Below are 19,571 nucleotides of genomic sequence, written 5' to 3'. Positions count from 1 at the left end.
CAGATAGGGTCTTGCCTAAGGACCCCTACTGGAGGTAATACCTTTCATGCAGGGGATGTGAACTCAGATATTCCACAAGAAAGGTGGCAATTATCCCACTACACTATCCAGTCCCACTAGATCTATATCAGGTACATCCGTAAATATGAGCCGGTTCATTTGTGACTGAAATGTTGCACTTTTAATAAAGTAAAGTGACTTTTATCCACATAAGTTACAAAGATACAAAGAGTTTGGTGAGCTGTAACTGACATCCTTATTGTTTAATAATTCTTTGTGATATCATCTTACAGCGAAGGGTGCTTACCAGAAGCGCCATTGTTGCATCATCAGCGGGTGTGCGTTTGTTTGCTGGCGTGTGCACAGGTGAGGCCGGGAATACCTGCTGCGAGTGGGCGGAGCCATCGTAATCACAAACGTCACGACCTGGCATCTGCTCAGTGAACTCAGCGAAGCTGCAGAACCAGAAACAGCAGAAGGTTGAAATCCTGCATGCTGGGTCAGACCCCCTGACATATCACCCCTTCTTCTTCTTCTTCTTCTTCACGCTGCCAACATACCGACCCTCAGTCATTACTCTGCAGTCAGAGCTGATCTGTAGTGTGAGCTGCAGTCGGAGTTTCCATCAGTACAGGTTCGTCCGGTTCATCCACCGTGATGAGTTAAACTGATGGTAACAATCGTAAATTTTCCACCTGCTTCATTAAACAAGGAGGCCTAGTAAATAACTTAAAGCAGTTTCAGATAATTAGGATGGTGCAACAGCACCAGTTATACACAGATTTCTCTATAAATCAGGAAGCAGCTGCAGAGATTCACTGAAACATGTTCAAACATGAACATAAACCCAGAATCTGAGGCAGAAACAGAGTTTTTATCAGTTCTCAGCAGCTTTAAAGTGAATCTCTGGTCTGAGCTCCTTTATTCTCCAACACAGCCTGAACCCTCTGAGACCAGCTTTCTGTCATTTCTTTAAGGAGTCTTCAGGAATAGTTCTCCAGGCTTCTTGAAGGACATCCCAAAGCTCTTCTTTGGATGTGGGCTGCCTTTTGTTCCGTTCTCTGTCAGATGATCCCACACTGCTTCAATAATGTTGAGGTCCGGGCTCTGGGGAGGATTCATCCCTCCATAAGACCTGTTGCCACTGATTTTCAGTCCACTTCTTGTGTCATTTGGCACAGCTCAGCCTTTTCTCCCTGTTTCCCTTCCTTAAGAACGGCTTCTTGACAGCCACCCTTCCATGGAGACCATTTCTGATGAGGCTTGGGCCAACAGTAGATGGATCAGCTGAAGGTCCAGATGCATCTCTCAGGTCCTGTCAGGTCACAGCTGGATTTTTTCCTCTTTCTTAAGGACATCACTTTCAGATCCTGTTCATCTGCTGGAGATAGTTTTTTAGGCCTGACACTTCTTCTTTTGTCCTCCACTTGTCCAGTTTCCTCAAATGTTTTAAGGACACACTGCACACCATGCTGAGATATGCCAAGTTTTCAGCTAATAGCTCTTTGGGAATCACCTTGTTGCTGCAGAAATCCTATTTTCTGTCTGTCAAACTGTGTTTTCTTTGCTGTTTTTCATAGATGCAGCTAAAGAAATGGGAACAAATGATGTGTCTTTGTGACAAAGTGCCTAAAGATTCAGCTTAAAATGGCTTCTTTGCTAAGTTGTCTGTTCCGTGTCGACACAACACTGGTTCATCCCTTAAGTTAGGAGCCTTTTTTCTGCCTAAATGCTTCAAAGATCAGAGTTTCTCAGCAGTGAAAGGATGTTTTTCCTCTCCAGATGTTGCCTCACAGCACATTTAATCAGCAGGGCTCAGGTAGAGCAGAGATTTTATCACTTTTTGATGTGCAGATGGGTGAAACATCTGTCCCGATCTGCCTTTAAAAGTTCAACTACTCGTCACATTTAGTCTCAGCCCATTTTCTCCACTTAGGTTTCAGACCTCTGATTTGACAGATTAAAGTTTGGTTGTTGGTGTCATTTCGTTCATCCAGGTACGAGTTTCTCCCCTGCGTTGGGCAGGAAATCTGGGTCTCATTACCAGCCTGGACTCAGCGGGGTGTTCCTCCTCCTCCTCTCCATCTCGCTCCTGTCGAAGCCCAACTGCAAGGCGTCACCTCTAATTTGTCTCTGGAAACAATGGCACAGTTATATAATCACATTCCTCTCGTGGTTTGTCAAACATTAGGCTTTAAGGAAGCATACTTTCAGCTTTTAGAGTGAGAGAAGAAGAGCTCGTCCAGTGTAACTGAGTCAGACAGGAGGACACGACCAGCAGGAAATAACTCAGCATTCATATTTACAGACCATAAAATGTGCTTTATCCAGTCACATGACATTCTGTGAAAGAGTCTCTTTAGGGTTCATCGAACAGTCCTCATGAGAAGCCATTTCTCTCTCATTTCCCCCATCTGCAAAGTACACAAACTTTGAATTCATCCGGCAACTTCACACAAAATGCATCAGTGAAGCAGAAGAAAGTTAAATTAAATCAACACTTGCTGCATTTCCATCCATCTGAGCCAAAGCAGCCCCCAACGTTTAGTTTTTATTCTCCTCAGAGACCAGATCAGACCCTTAAAACCTCATCACATCATGACAAGAGGCAGCAGCATCTAATCAAAGTTAAACAGCAGCTCTGACGGCTATAATAAAGCCGATTTATCCAGAACCCGATGGCTTCAGTCCGATTGTTGCAGACTTTACCAAGTTTGAAGGTTTTAACCTGAGATTATGTGAAAACGTGAGTAACCAAAGCCTTCAGTTTTCTAAGCTTTTCTGTGCTCACTGCATCAGAGCTGATTGGGAGTCGGCGGAGCTGAGGGGGGGCGGTCAAGGTTCACTCAGCCAGGAATACTTCATTTCCTGCTGGACCTCCGCCAGCTCGCACACGCTCACCGAGATGCTTTCGGTTTCATTGGTTGTGACAGTTGGAACAAAAACCCACTGATGCCGACCTGCGATCCAAAAATCCCTCAACACCTGTCAATAAATCGATCGAGCTGCCAGCCACCCGGGCGGGGCGGCGCTGTATCCGCCCGAACGCGCGCGCATCACTCCGGATGCCGCCGAAACAATGGAGCGCTCCGAAACGAGAGGTCGGGATTTGGGTTGAGACGTCATCAAAGACACACAAACCAAATGAGGCTGAAGCTGTGTCAACAAGTCCAGCTGCAAACGGACGGCACGTTGGACCAATCAGAGCGCAGCAGGGATCCATAGGCAGCGCTCTCCCAGCAGTTACACAACAAGCATCACCTCAAGCGTTTCCTGGAAGCTGCTCTAACAGCTCTAACTGAACAGAAATGTACACCGGGGGTCGGGCAGCTGCCCCCTGTGAGAAGAACAAGCGTCTCAGACCGGAATAAAACGTCAATTATGACTAATATGCATCTATTTGGGCTTCCTGTCATGTTTATTTGTTGGAATTATGAGTCACTGTGCATCTTTTTGTGTCATTCTTTAAATGTTTGCGGTCATTTTGGGAGTTGATTTAGTTTTCTGTTCTTTTTGGGAGTCTTTGGCGTGCCCTGGTGTTCCTTTATTGGTCACTTTGTCATGTTTTTTCTCTCTAACTGTGTGTTTTGTGCCGTTTCTCAACCTTTTTGTACATCTTTTGAGTCTCTGAGATGTATTTCTCTGGGACATTTTGCAGCTGTTGCAGACTTCCAGTCCACAAAATTAAATGTAGACCATTTTTTTAACAGAAATCTTTGTATTAATCTTCAAATCATTCCCTCAGACGAAGATTTTTATACTTAAACGTTAACCATTTGGTTAGATGACTCACAGATGGTTACATCTTCATGAGCAGGTGTTTTCCAGCAGGTATTCCTCTGTAACTGAGGACAGGTGAGACAGAGTAGAAATACAAAAGAAGCAGTTAACTGTTAGACTTTTCCCGCTCTCAGTCTGGTTTATTCAGAATGATTATTGCGTCTTATTGTCTGGCATCTGTGGCCCCGCCCCTGTGTCACCTGTCACCTCATACCTGCACTTTCAGTTCCAGGCCTGGAAAAAACCACCACAGCAGACTGAAAGTGGAGGAGAAGGGGCGTGGATTCCGGGAAACAGATCTTAGAGCCGCCACACACCTCGAGGAACGTATTTATCTGCTGCTCATTGTCAAAATATCAAAGAATTTCTTTATCAAAACTGTTTCCTGTAAGTGCAAAATGGCCGCAGCTCGAAACTTTCTCCACATCTGGAGGATGGTTTCCCAGAATGAGATTCAATTCAGTTTTATTTATAAAGCGCCAGATAACAATTGTCATCTCAAAGCACTTAAGTAATAAAGTCCAATTCAAGCCAATTGGAATTCAATTCATTGTAATTATAATCCAATTAATTAATATGGAGCCAATTCAAAAATAATATCCGAGCTAAGGAAACCAACAGATTGGACCAAAACTTGTCTTCAGTCCAATCTCCCGTCCTGAGCCTGAGGGACTGTGGAAAGGAACGACTCCCTTTAACAGGAAGAAACCTCTGGCAGAACCAGAACCAGGAACAAACCTCTGGCAGAACCAGAACCAGGAACAAACCTCTGGCAGAACCAGAACCAGGAACAAACCTCTGGCAGAACCAGAACCAGGAACAAACCTCTGGCAGAACCAGGAAGAAACCTCTGGCAGAACCAGGAAGAAACCTCTGGCAGAACCAGGAAGAAACCTCTGGCAGAACCAGGAAGAAACCTCTGGCAGAAGTTACCTGCTGGAACAGGGAAACAAGTTAATAACCACAATAATGTCACATGGACATAAAATCATTTGAGAAATTAAACAGGGGGAAAAAGAGAGCAAAGGGAGGAGAGGTGCATCATGGGAGCTCCCCCAGCAGGCTGGGCCTATAGCAGCAGAACTATGGGATGTTTCAGGCTCACCTGAGCCATCCCTAACTATAAGCTTTATCAGAAAGGAAAGTTTCAGCCTGATCTTAAAGGTAGAGAGGGTGTCTGCTTCCTGAAGCCAAACTGGCAGCTGGTTCCACAGAGAGGGGCCTGATAACTGAAGGCTCTGCCTCCCATTCTGCCTTTAGGGGCCTGATAACTGAAGGCTCTGCCTCCCATTCTGCTTTTAGGGGCCTGATAACTGAAGGCTCTGCCTCCCATTCTGCTTTTAGGGGCCTGATAACTGAAGGCTCTGCCTCCCATTCTGCTTTTAGGGGCCTGATAACTGAAGGCTCTGCCTCCCATTCTGCTTTTAGGGGCCTGATAACTGAAGGCTCTGCCTCACATTCTGCTTTTAGGGGCCTGATAACTGAAGGCTCTGCCTCCCATTCTGCTTTTAGGGGCCTGATAACTGAAGGCTCTGCCTCCCATTCTGCTTTTAGGGGCCTGATAACTGAAGGCTCTGCCTCCCATTCTGCTTTTAGGGGCCTGATAACTGAAGGCTCTGCCTCCCATTCTGCTTTTAGGGGCCTGATAACTGAAGGCTCTGCCTCCCATTCTGCTTTTAGGGGCCTGATAACTGAAGGCTCTGCCTCCCATTCTGCTTTTAGGGGCCTGATAACTGAAGGCTCTGCCTCCCATTCTGCTTTTAGGGGCCTGATAACTTAAGGCTCTGCCTCCCATTCTGCTTTTAGGGGCCTGATAACTGAAGGCTCTGCCTCCCATTCTGCTTTTAGGGGCCTGATAACTGAAGGCTCTGCCTCCCATTCTGCTTTTAGAAACTCTGGGAACCACAAGGAAACCTGCAGCCTGAGAGCAAAGTGCTCTGTTGGGGAAATATCCAACTGTGAGATCTTTAAGAAGATGTGAAACAACCTGCAGAGAGGTTCATAAAACCATGGCTTGGCTGAGAGTCCTTTGATCTGGTTTCTGTTCAGAGAAGCTTCCTCACATTCAGGCTAAAATGACATTTCCAGAGGAAGCTGTTTCAATCTTCTGGTTTGATTGTGGCTTCTGATGCGGTCCAGTCTCAGACCATTGGACCTCTTCTTTAAAGAAGAGTTGGTTCATTTTAATTTATCCGGAGGAAGTTTGGGGACATGCAGCACTTGGTTTAAGCTGCTGGATAATATGACTCATTTCTGGTGCTTTTCACAGATGATATCGTCCTGTTGGCTTCATCTGGCAGGTCCTCGATTTACGTTCCAACCCTCACCTACAGTCAAACACAATCATTAATGCAAGTCGTAGTAGATGAGATTCGTCTTAAAGGTCTTTGGGCTCACGCTTAGGCATAGGGTGAGGAGCTCAGTCATCTGGGAGGAGGTAGGATCTGATCAGGATGGTCTTTGGATGCCTCAGGGTTTCAGACATGTGCTCCTGGGAGGAGGCCTCAAGGCAGGCCCAGAACCTGCTGGACAGATCATGGCTCTGAACACTTTGATAGAAAGTAGAAAATGGATGGATAACTGTACAGACAGAAGAAGAAGGGGCCGAGGACTGAACCCTGGGGAACCCCACAGGTCAGAGAGGCAGTGAGTGATTCCTGAGTCTGTTGTGTTCCACAGCTTTAATGTGAACCATCCTGACATGTTTTCAGGATTCAGTTTTGATGGCGTCACAGAAAAGCAACCAGTTGAGTTTATCAGAACCGAACCGAACTCGCTGCCCAGTTTCTGCTCAACGGTAACAACACCAACATCCTGCAGATTCTTGGTTTTCACAGTTTCACAGGCAGAAATAGAATAATGAAACTTAAATTAGACAGCTGATACTGTGTACTGGAGAGGAATGTAAAATATGTGGCATCCTGCCAAGCTCTCCAAACTGGGTCAGAGTCCAAAGGGGAGAGTCTGAATAACCACCGATAAATCCCTTCACTGCTGGTAATATCATTTATACTATCTGTATGGATCAAAGTCCAGATTGAGACCAAAATAACAACTTTAAGCTTCACTATCTGACCTTTTCTTCCACTTACGGCCAGAAGAACAATTTATCAGACGATTTTATCCGAAACGACTGACACAAGCTCACATTAACCTGTGAGTTTGCTGCTGTTTGATGGCGGCTGCTCATTTTAAACTGATGCAAACACAAAAGTTCCCGAGTTAATTTACACCTGCAGAGTTGCTCCTTCGACACCGAGCTGCAGCTGAACCTCATCACAGACCCATAAAACCAACCAATAAATGGTGCATCATGATATAAAGATAACAAACAGATACGATAAGTGAGCTTTAACAAGCTTTTAATCAACTTTATACACGTGAGAGTTTCAATGATGTCAGATTAGTCCAAAGTAACCACATTATTATACTAAAAGATTTATTCCTCTTTGGGTTTAAGTTACTTTTTTGGCAACTGAATTGCTGTTAAAATAGAAGATAAAGAACTGAAAACAATGTTTTTATTGTATCAGCTTCTCATTTCAGGTTGTTGCCGTGGTTTCACCTCTTCTTGGCTTCTTTTTATTCACCGTCTTTATATTTTATCTTTAATTACTTGGACTCGAAAGCTCTTTGGTCAACTTTTGTTGTTATAAATGTGCCATGAAAATAAATTTGAGCTTGATTTTGACCACATCTGCATTAACGATCCATCGATATTTCATTCTTCATCCATCACTTCAAAAAAAAAAAATCACCATAAGTGATAAGTGAGCTTTAACAAGATGTAAGAATATGAAGAGAAGCTTTTAATCAACTTTATACACCTGAGAGTTTTAATGATTAGTCCAAAGTAACCACATTATTATAGTAAAAGATTTATTCCTCTTTGGGTTTAAGTTACTTTTTTGGCAACTGAATTGCTGTTAAAGTAGAAGATAAGGAACTGAAAACAATGTTTTTATCGTATCAGCTTCTCATTTCAGTTTGTTGCCGTGGTTTCACCTCTTATTGGCTTTCGACTCGAGTCTGAAACCTTTGTTATCGTTTGTGTTTCGTGTTTTTTTTATTCACCGTCTTTATATTTTATCTTTAATTACTTGGACTCGAAAGCTCTTTGGTCAACTTTTGTTGTTGTAAATGTGCCATGAAAATAAATTTGAGCTTGATTTTGACCACATCTGCATTAACGATACATCGATATTTCATTCTTCGTCCACTTTCTGCAGCGGCTTTATTCAGTTCAGGGTCACAGTTCATCCCAGCAGGACGCTTCCTGGACCTCATGATTATCACCGATACCAAAAAATTGTGACATAACCATCAAATAACTCATAAGTGTGAGTGATACTGAGCTTTTTAGAGTTTCTGCTTTAAAAACAATCATATTTATTCAAAATAAATCAAGTTATAAATGTATGAAATCGGCTGATTTTAGTAAAGTAGGTAAATTAAATATTAAAAAGAAATTTCCAAATAAAATACATTCTTTGGTTTTAAAACTAAAATAGTAAATAAAAGATAGATATTCTGCTTTCATGATGACACCTAATTTGTTTCTGCAGAACATAATCATTAGAGATAAACTGAATTAAATCTAATAATAAAACCAGAATCAGTTTTATTGCCCAACATGATACCAGTTAGCTCTCTGTACAAGAATAAAAAGTATATAAACTCACAGCCAGCAGTTCAACATCTGGGGTCCTCCTCCTTTACTGTTAGCGCTCTGTCTGCAGTCTCTGTCTGCCCGGATAGTCTTAAAGCTGAGCAGAGAGCTGTTAGAGTTGTTCCTGCAGCCAGGTCCAGGATTCCACCATCTGTTGTTAACCAGCTCTGTGATCCTCCTCCTTTACTGTTAGCGCTCTGTCTGCAGTCTCTGTCTGCCCGGATAGTCTTAAAGCTGAGCAGAGAGCTGTTAGAGTTGTTCCTGCAGCCAGGTCCAGGATTCCACCATCTGTTGTTAACCAGCTCTGTGATCCTCCTCCTTTACTGTTAGCGCTCTGTCTGCAGTCTCTGTCTGCCCAGATAGTCTTAAAGCTGAGCAGAGAGCTGTTAGAGTTGTTCCTGCAGCCAGGTCCAGGGTTCCACCATCTGTTGTTAACCAGCTCTGTGATCCTCCTCCTTTACTGTTAGCGCTCTGTCTGCAGTCTCTGTCTGCCCGGATAGTCTTAAAGCTGAGCAGAGAGCTGTTAGAGTTGTTCCTGCAGCCAGGTCCAGGATTCCACCATCTGTTGTTAACCAGCTCTGTGATCCTCCTCCTTTACTGTTAGCGCTCTGTCTGCAGTCTCTGTCTGCCCGGATAGTCTGATGATCAGGGGAAGAAATGCTTTAAACTTCCTCCTTTTCCTCCATTTTGATCCCGCTCTGCATCCCAGACGTCTCCTCTTCAAGTCTTGTTTTTTCTATTCCAGGCATCACAGTGGCCTTGGACAGCTCAGTTAGCTTAGGTTTCACGTTGCCATGGTTACGCATCCTAACAGATGTAAAAAAAAAATCACCATAGTTACCAGCAGAAATCCCTCCAGCAGCACAGCATCCAAACCAGCTCGAAAACATGTTTCACAGAAAAAAAACCTCTGAAGAAGAAGGACGAATGAATGAATTCGAGATAAAGTTACCTGGAGGTGGAGTTCTGCATCAACACCTGTTGAGATTAACCTGCTGCAGCAGCGCCGCCAGTAGATGGCGCCTGAGGTCACCGGGAAAGGTGTCATAACTTTCCTGCTTTGAATCGACTCGTCCAGCTTCTGCAGAATGTTCCAGAGCTCAGAAACCTTTTGTCCACCTGTGATGTGACGCTGGTCAGAATAAGAATCTGACTTCTGGCGTTTCCCGCCGTCACGGTCAGTCGGAGATGCTGGAAGCGTGAGGCGCGGCCGTGTTTCCAGGGGTTAAAGATGCAGGATGGGACGAGCCGAGTGTAGAGGTCCACCTCAGTTTAGTGCAGCTTTAAAAGGTAAAAGCACAGTTTGGTTCTGAAATGTTAGATTTTAACCAAACTTCACCAGATTTACCATCTTTGGCTGGAGCACAATCACTATAATCAGCAGAAATAACCCATGAATTAAATAAAAACATGGCAAATTGATTTAAAGACGATGTTTTCTGGTTGCAGAGGTTAAAATAAATACCTGCATGTGTGTCTCTGCAGGGCAATTTTATTTATATAAGCAAGTTCATTGTGCTTTACAGGAGAAATACATTAAAGGAACAATAGATCATTAAAAACAAAGGCTAAAAGCAAGAAAAACAGTGCAGAAAATGCATTTAAAAAGCAAACAAATATAAAAACAATAGCTACAGATTATCCTACAATATCAGGTTCACCGGTAAGTAAATAGTGATGATTTAAATGAGTTCAGCCGACCTCAGATATTCTGGAAGCATAGAAACTAAAGGCGGCTTCGCCTTGTTTGGTTTCGATCCTGGATCCTGAGTAAACCTGTTCCAGATGATCTGAGGGGTCTGGGTGCTTCATAACATACAAGTAAATCATTTAATTTACTTTATTTAGGCCCGAGACCATTCAGTGCTTTACAGACAAGTAAAAGGATTTTAAAACCCATCCTTTGACACACAGGAAGCCAGTGCTCTATTGATGCTGGTACACTCCAACTATAATTAAACTATAATATAAAAGAGTCACATTTTGTGGCTGCAATCAGAGGATTTAGTTTTGTTTGTGGTCAAGAAAAAGAAATAAGTGAAGTAACTGATAAATATCTTCAAAGAATGACTCAGAAATGGTGCCAAACACACGAAAACTCGTGAAAGTATTGCGTTCTGTCATGAAAATGTAATTTTAAGAATTTGCTGTGCATAAAACAGCCTGAAGCTGAAATGAAACTCAACTCTTTGAGTCCAAACACTGAGTTTGTGGGGAAACAGCTCCCCCTAGTGTCCGTGAATGGACTCACAGGTTGTTTGCATTATTCTGGCCAATCCTGTGTAAAATGAGTCTTTGAGATGCTGTGTTGGTGGTTCTTTTCCCAGCAGCTGTGGTGACCCGGTGGATCTGATTCTGGACCAGTGAGGAGCAGAACCTGCTGCCTTCTGTAGAGAATAGATCTGCTGGTAAGAATGTGTTAAAGAAAAGCTGAGAGGCAGGCAGCCATCTTTCTTTTTCCTGCAGAACACAAAGTTAAGAGTTCAGGCTTCCAGCTTTGGAGGTTTAAAGAGCCAGAGTGAAAATCAAGGAAATATAAAACCAAGCAGCAACTTATTCCTGATATTTAAGAACCGTTTGAGGTGAGAATGATTCTTAGATTATTTATGTTCACACCTACAGTTAATTTCTGAATGCATTTTCACTTCAGCTCGAGTAAAAGACACGATTTTAATCAAAGTCCCTTTTTTATCGTGTGTAGTTGCAGCTCTGCATTAATGTAGCTGCCTCAGCTCAGCCTCAGAACCACCAGAAATGACCAAAACCGAGCAATAAGCACCAAAAGTGGCCTATTTTAGACCCAAATATCTCCACTAATGAGGCAACAGGCGTCTCTGAAGTCTGTGCAGGTGAAGCTCTGCTAACTCTGATCAGAGTGAAGCCGTCTTTTATTAACCTTTATTTATACAGGTAAAATCTCACTGAGACCCAGGGTCTCATTTGCAAGAGAAACCAGTTTTAAGTAGGCAGCAAAACACAAAGTTACAAATTAACTGAACGTACAAGAGACAGAAACATGTGATCATTAATAATAATAAAATTAAAGAAAAAAGGAACTAGTTCAATTCAACTTTATTTATAAAGCGCCAGATAACAATTGTCATCTCAAGGCACTTAAATAATAAAGTCCAATTCAAGCCAATTGGAATTCAATTCATTGTAATCATAATCCAATTAATTCATATGGAGACAATTAAAAAATAATATCCAGCTAAGGAAACCAACAGATTGGACCGAAACTTGTCTTCAGTCCAATCTCCCGTCCTGAGCCTGAGGGACTGTGGAAAGGAACGACTCCCTTTAACAGGAAGAAACCTCTGGCAGAACCAGAACCAGGAAGAAACCTCTGGCAGAACCAGAACCAGGAAGAAACCTCTGGCAGAACCAGAACCAGGAAGAAACCTCTGGCGGAACCAGGAAGAAACCACTGGCAGAACCAGAACCAGGAAGAAACCTCTGGCAGAACCAGAACCAGGAAGAAACCTCTGGCAGAACCAGAACCAGGAAGAAACCGCTGGCAGAACCAGGACCAGGAAGAAACCTCTGGCAGAACCAGACTCAGGAAGAAACCTCTGGCAGAACCAGAACCAGGAAGAAACCTCTGGCAGAACCAGAACCAGGAAGAAACCTCTGGCAGAACCAGAACCAGGAAGAAACCTCTGGCAGAACCAGGAAGAAACCTCTGGCAGAACCAGAACCAGGAAGAAACCTCTGGCAGAACCAAGAAGAAACCTCTGGCAGAACATTTTAATCAAAGTCCCTTTTTTATCGTGTGTAGTTGCAGCTCTGCATTAATGTAGCTGCCTCAGCTCAGCCTCAGAACCACCAGAAGTGACCAAAACCGAGCAATAAGCACCAAAAGTGGCCTATTTTAGACCCAAATATCTCCACTAATGAGGCAACAGGCGTCTCTGAAGTCTGTGCAGGTGAAGCTCTGCTAACTCTGATCAGAGTGAAGCTGTAAACGTGTTTATTGCTGATGGGACTTCCAGAAAGACGTGAATGACTTTGTTCTATGAAGAAACGTCATGATTGACCTCCTCAGGAGTCTGAATATCTGCCTTCAGGTGAACATTACAGAGGACAACAGCTTCCATCATCACACTGAACTCTGAAGTCACTCAGCATTATCTCTTGTGGAGTTTTTAACTTTCTTTAAAGCTGGACTGAGTCTGGATGTGACGCTCAGTTGATCTAACAGCTGGAAACCAGACGCAGAACCTTTGTGTTCGTGATGTTGGAGCAGAACAAGCTCACCTGGACCTGGTCTTTAAGATGTAGCTATAATTCAAAGGAGATGTCCTGCAGCAGGTATGTTTCTGTATTTATCAGACGCTTTTATCCAAAGCGACTTACAAATGATATAACAGCTTTATAAAAAGCTAACAATAAGCTCCATAGAAGGAACCCAGGAGTCCGACTCTGTCAGAGGGGACAGAGTAGAGATAGGGTGCAGGCATAGAAGGAAGAGCAGAAAGATAAAGTGCAGAGATAGAGGGGGGAGGGAAGTACAAGGTAAGTGCTGGGATAGGAGATGCTCTCTGAAGAGCTGGGTTTTCAGGAGCTTCTTGAAGATAGACAGGGACGCCCCTGTTCTGGTAGCGCTCGGTAGGTCATTCCACCATCGTGGGACGACACATGAACAGAGTTTGGATTGTCTTAGGCGTGGTGTAGGAGCTGCTAGACGACAATCCTGGGACCAACGGAGGGACCCAGTTGGGACAGAAGCCTTTGCAAGAGCATTCAAGTAGATGGGAGCCGTTCCATTAAGCTCTTTGTAGCTAACATCAGGGACTTGGATCTGATGTCTGAAGGTCTTTATTAGAATAAAGACGTGACGTCTGCGTAGGTTTGACTTCCTCTTCTAAATTATTTGTGGTCACAAACCACAGGTTGTTTTCAGAGTATATTAAGTCCACATTTCAAAGAAAATACATTTCCTTTCATTATAGAAACGCTATCAGTTCAAAATATTTAGCTAGCTTTAACAAAGTTTAGCTGGGGTCCATTCCAGTGAGCATTGCCCATATTTAGAGGCACGATCAGCTGATGTTTCTGTCATTAGTCATGCCAGGAACATATTTTTTCTCTCTGAAGGTACAGGGATCAGCTTCCCTGCAGGGCCGGCAGTTCCTGCCTGCTCAGCTGTGATTGGCTGAACAGCATATCTGTCGTCCCTGTGGTGGGTCGGTCAGCGCAGTGCAGACACAAGGCTGCAGCCTGCTCAAACTCAGCCGCAGACAGCAGCAGGATGGGCTCCCGCAGCTCCAGCATGAACAGCGTCCCAAACGCAGAGGAGCTCATACAGGAAACTGGCTGTGAGTTCACACTCTTTTCAATTTGGATGTTTGTTTGTCCCCTTTCTGCAGAATCTGTGGAAGCAGAGCGGACAGATCGGTCCTAAATGCTGTGGTTTTAACACCCAGTTAAAGTCTGAGTTCAGCTGACAGCATCGTGTTCACATGTCTGCCATCATGCATGTTGGCTGTGAGACGTGAAGCTGCAGCTTCTGCTTGTTCCATCAGAGGATTGTCCACAGATGTCAAAACTTTTAGAAACAAAGAGACGTCCTTTATCTTATCCGCCTGCTTTCCTTTGTTTAAACCAGCTTAAATACTCTCATAAGCAGGCAGCAACAGTCCCAGAAGTCTGGTTAAATATACTCACATTGTCAGGAACTGGTGGAAAGGTAGGACCCAGATGCAGCTCTCTTAGTTAGAAAAAAACAAGGTTTATTCCACAAAACAGGGAGCAAAAGGCAGGAACAAAAAGCGCGACCGAGCCGGATTCAAAAATACTTAAAGTTAACAAAAACCAAGGCTATGAAAGAAATAAGCCTTATCTTTGTGCAAAGCATGAAGGGATAGTGAGGATTCTGCAGAGACTGAAAGGAAACCAGGAGACTAAATACTGTGGAGGGAGTGATCAGTGAATGAGGTGCAGCTGTGAACATTTAACCAGGTGAACTGAACATGATTAAACATAAACTGAGACGGGGCAGACTGTGACTCACATAAGCAGGCAGCATCACTCCCAGAACTGTGAAAAAACTAAATCTCCACAGTCTGAAGTCTGTGTAAAATGAGGCTCCATCAGTTGCTGTGACCTCCAGCCTTAAGGGCTTCATGCTGTTGTCCTGCAGCCCGGTTCTTTGGCTGCCTGCTTGCATTCAGACATTAAAAACTACAGGCTCAGCCTGTGTGTGTTTGGCTCTGAGCGGCCAAGTTGAACTCATCATCTGTTCGGTTCATCTGTGTCGACGCCCTGGACCGCCCTCGCTGATACGGAACCTGGTGAAGCTGATAAAACTGTTCTTAAAACGGTCCGCAGCTGCGTCAGTTTCTCTGAAGTTAATCTGAGGTCAGAGCAGCACTTTGAGGATATCTGACATATTTAAAGATATTAAAGTTCCAGCTTACAGTACTCCAACCAGGCAGGAAATGCAAAGATAAGTCAAGCTAACATCTGGAATGATTGGCATTGATAATAAACATGTGGGAGGTCTGGAGTTAAAGAGGATAAAAACCCCTCCAATGAGGAACCGAAGGGATCCTTTATCATCTTTAATTGTGCCAAACTTTATAGGATGAAGAGCACAGGACATGGAGAGGAAAAAGAAAGAATACGCCGGAATATTCTGGCACTGAAGACATGATTTATCTAGAATTATTTCTTTGATATGATTAAAAAAGGAGGTGGTTTTCTGTGGTTCTGTCTGTGTTTCAGTCTCTGCCGCCCACCTCCTTCGTCTCCATGAGAGGTTTGAGGTCCTGGACAGACACAGCAGAGGATATCTGAGGTTGGACTCGCATCACAGCAGCCATCAGTGTTCTTTCCAGAGCGTGTTACATCACCTTACACCGGTTCAAATGAACACATCCTGAAACCCCAGCTTGGATTTCGCCTTTTTAAAGTCCTCTTTGGGCTGAGGAGGGTCTCATAAGGGAAGTCTTTGAACAGGAAGCAGTAATATGTCCTCACATGTTCATTTTCTGTCTCCGGAGGATCATAAACGTGTTAAATAATGAAAGCAAAAAGTCATTTCCAGAGATAATGGGTTAATTAACTGGTTTCAAGTAAAAAAAAGGCAGATTTGTCCTGATAATGAGATAAATTACATGGAGAAAACGAGCTTTATTTAGAAAAAGTCCAAACTCCTGATTTACCAGCTAAACTTGAAAGGAAATGAGCAGAAACTGAACGTAGAGGCCAAACTCTGGGCTGTGTTTAGTGAATAATGTCATGATATCAGCTGGTTTCTGTTGCCTGAACCTCGAACCTGAGGCTGGATTTAACTCAGACCTGTCCTGCATGTCTCTGTTTGTGTCTCAGCCCAGAAGACTTCGAAGCAGTCCGGGAAGTGGCCATGAACCCGATCGGAGGCAGAATCATCTGCAGCTTCTTCCCACCAGGGTACCAGTTAGAGCAGCTCGACTCTGCTGTTTCTTTTTGAGCTGTTGTCCTGCTTCTCAGCTGAAACATTTCCCTCCCCCCCCCCTCTGCAGGCAGGAAGCGTTGGACTTTCCCTCCTTTGTCCGGATCATGGCTCATTTCCGTCCTACGGAGAAGAACCGAGCCAGAGACGCAGCGCAGGCCGAGCCGGCCAACAGCAGGACCGGGAAACTCAAATGTCAGTCTGCTTTTGTTGTTTGAAGCACAAAGAAAGTTCTGCTGAGACTTACAGACTCACACAGAAAGTGTTGTTGTGCAGTTGCCTTCCAGCTGTACGATCTGGACAGAGATGGAAAGATTTCCAGAGCAGAGCTTCTTCAGGTCTGTAACTGTCTCTGTTTGCACAACGATTTGAATTCCTAATTTTACTGGATATTGTAGTGGTTTTTCTGATTTCCACCCTTAATGTGGGAGATCTGGGTTCAAATCCCCTGCATGAAAGGTACAACCTCCAGTAGGGTCCTCAGGTCAGACCCCCTTACCCTACCTGCCTACCAGTGTAAGTCGCTTTGGATAAAAGCAAAATGCTAAATGCTAAATATGCTAAATGCATAAATATAAAACTCGCCTGCAGGGAAACCTGCTTCTTTCTATCTCTACTTTCCATCTGTGTGAGCAAAGCAAACTGAGGCAAAGAAGCACGCTTCCTCAAAGTCAATCACTGATCTCAGCCTCGTTAAACTGGAGGAATTTAACAACCTGAAATGATGCCTTCAGAGCAGCTAAACTGAACACACACACGTGCATCATCTGCATAGAAACGATGCAGAATAAGGAATAACCGTTTCTGCAGAGAGGTTAGAGGTTAGAGACTAAAAGCAGCGTCTGGTTCAGGTGCTGCGAGCCATGATGGGGATCCAGGTGACGGAGGAGCAGCTGCAGAGCATCACTGAGCGAGCCATTCAGGAGGCCGACCTCGACAAAGACGACGCCATCTCCTTCGATGAGTTCAGGAAGGTGAGACGGTCAGATGGCAGGGGTCCAGTTTTATTTAAAGAAAGACCTGAACTCTAATCGAACAGCTGAAAACTCCACGCTGAGGACTTCCTGCAACAAACAGTCTGTAACTCTATGAGAATATGATGAAAATCTCTGGTTGGTTCTTCCTCATCAGCCTCTGAGCCTCTTGAACCCAGAGGAACCCGAAAGGAGTGGATCAGATTCTCATCTCCTTAGTCTTGCTGGTAAAAGCCTCGTCTCCATCAGTTATGAGACCCACTGTGGTTGTGTTGGGGGGGTCTTTGCATACAGGACGGGTCCTTCAGCTTTCTGACTAACGTGTCCGGCAGGATGGTATTAAACGCTGAACAAGAGTCAATAAAAAGCATCCTAACATGGTTCTGGAGAGCAGTGCAGCTGCTCTGTAAGCAAACTGGTGCTGGTTGAAGTTTGGAGGCAGGCCTTAAAGGGGAACTCTGGCATTTTTAAACCTTATTTCTGGCATGAAATACGTTCATCTGCTCACTGAAAACAGTTTGGTGAAAGTCGGCGTCCTTCAGAAGATATTTAGATAACTGGAGATCCATATAACGGAGTGAACGGGGCTTAGAGGATGCAGCCTCTAAATAAGGCATTATCTGTCTTTATTTCACCAATACTTTAAGAAGAATGAATGAATGAACGTGTGCTATAGCTCTGTTAGCTCATAGCTGCTGTTAGCTCATAGCTCTGTTAGCTCATAGCTCTGTTAGCTCATAGCTGCTGTTATGTGGCTACTTGCAGCTAAAGGAGAGCTAACGGAGGGATTTCTACACAGGCACTCTACTGGGACCACTTCATCCACACGCCCCCCTGCAGCACAGTTTATTCACTCCGTGCTCTGTGACAGTCGGCTAACTTCACACAGAGTTTGCTGCTGATAGTTTTGTGCAACATGGCAGGATATTTATCAGATTTTGACAACGTGAACGACGGCTTTGAGTCAGATGGACGTTCTTACCGGAGTGAATGAGCTGAGCTGCAGGGGGGCGTGTGGATGAAGTGGTCCCAGTAGAGTGCCTGTGTAGAAATCCCTCCGTTAGCTCTCCTATAGCTGCAAGTAGCCACATAACAGCAGCTATGAGCTAACAGAGCTATGAGCTAACAGAGCTATGAGCTAACAGCAGCTATGAGCTAACAGAGCTATGAGCTAACAGAGCTATGAGCTAACAGCAGCTATGAGCTAACAGAGCTATGAGCTAACAGAGCTATGAGCTAACAGAGCTATGAGCTAACAGCAGCTATGAGCTAACAGCAGCTATAGCACACGTTTGTCCCCCATAGTTATGGAACCTCTTTTTCAGGAGCAGAATATATTTGTGCACAACATTAACATAAATACAAGTAAACATGAATTCTTAAGTCTGCAGCCTCAGCTTTAAACGTCTGCTTTGTTTTCAGTCGCTGGAGAAAGTGAACATCGATCACAAGATGAGCATTCGCTTCCTGAAATAAAGACGAGACTTTTTCTCACTGAGAAACAGACCAGATATGCAAAAGAACGCCGTTAGTTACAGCTTTGAGTGAGTCTGATGCTGCTTCAGGACAGGAACGATCAGGACGAGGCGCAACGTGCAGCAGAAGGAATCAGTGCTAAAACAAACTGGAAGGTGTTTGGAAGCAGGAACAGCTGGAGAGTGACAGCTGGAACTGACCTTTAACCTGAACCTTCCAGGTCACGCCCACCTCTGGACCTCATGGAAAACATTGGAGAAATTCGAAAATAAAATCCTTTTACACATAAAAAATGTCATAAATTAATGCATAAATGTGGGAATTTTAATAAAAGTTGACGCCTAAACTGAAAGAATATTAATCTAAATGTGTTTTTTTTCACTGATGCACAAATGTGTGAAAAACGCTGTTTCCTGCTGAAATTCCTGCTGGTTTGAGTTAAAATAAGAAAAGAGAAGAGAACCAAATGAGTTGCTTTCTAACAGAAATCCAGGCTCAGTGAACTTTGGACAGAAAGAGACAAAAGATTTAAAGTTTAAAGGTTAGTTAACTACATTGTTATGAACTGAGGGGCATGTTTAAGCTTCTGATTGGGTAGAAAGACCCTCGCAGCTGCTAAAATTAGCTGCATCTTACGTCAGAGCCCATTGTTTAGCTGCTCAGTTGCTGAGTCAGCAGCTCAGACCGTTTATTTGCTCTGTATGACAGGACGAAGCTTCATTTATGTCTAATTTATTATTGCTGCTGACGCGCACGGTGTCGACCAATGACGATGCAGGGAAGTCAAACCGGAAGTGTTACGCGGCGATATTCCACTACGATCTCCTGCAGGCTATTAAATATTGAGATGTGTTGTAAAGAAAAGGAAGTTTTATCGCAGCTCTTTATGAACGGAGCAGCTCTTAATGTTAAGCTTGATGCAGTTTCTTGGAAGTTTTACGGGAATTATTGACAGAGAAAGAGATTATTTACGGAGGTGCAGTTCTAAGACGAGGCCACAACGTGGCGCTATTGCCCAAGCTTTGTTCCTGGTGTGAAGCAGCTGGAGAAAACCGGGACTAATTAATTACACGGACTTCCAGTCAGTCACAGAACAGATTTTAAAAGCCTGCTGATGGTTTATAAATCCCAGAATCTGTGATATGTTCAGAGAATATAAACCCAGCAGAGCTCTGAGATCCAAGGACTCGGGTCAGCTGGTCCAGTCCAGAGTCCAGACTGAACCTGGAGAAGCAGC

General features: G+C 44.0%; 1 protein-coding gene across 1 annotated transcript; it reads left to right on the top strand.

Moving 5' to 3' along the window:
• The first annotated feature begins 341 nt into the window (after positions 1–341).
• On the top strand, positions 342–18,369 carry chp2 (calcineurin-like EF-hand protein 2). The gene is made up of 8 exons (XM_072391878.1): positions 342–348; positions 13,693–13,767; positions 15,176–15,248; positions 15,782–15,862; positions 15,955–16,079; positions 16,161–16,222; positions 16,736–16,858; positions 18,281–18,369. The coding sequence occupies exons 2-8, from the start codon at positions 13,701–13,703 to the stop codon at positions 18,332–18,334; spliced, it is 585 nt and encodes a 194-aa protein (XP_072247979.1). The 5' UTR covers positions 342–348; positions 13,693–13,700; the 3' UTR covers positions 18,335–18,369.
• Positions 18,370–19,571: the final 1,202 nt, after the last annotated feature.

The sequence above is a fragment of the Leuresthes tenuis genome, unplaced genomic scaffold (genome assembly GCF_036924035.1).
Source record: "Leuresthes tenuis unplaced genomic scaffold, fLeuTen1.0.hap1 SCAF_9, whole genome shotgun sequence".
Taxonomy (NCBI): domain Eukaryota; kingdom Metazoa; phylum Chordata; class Actinopteri; order Atheriniformes; family Atherinopsidae; genus Leuresthes; species Leuresthes tenuis.
This window is presented reverse-complemented; position numbering and strand designations above follow the sequence as displayed.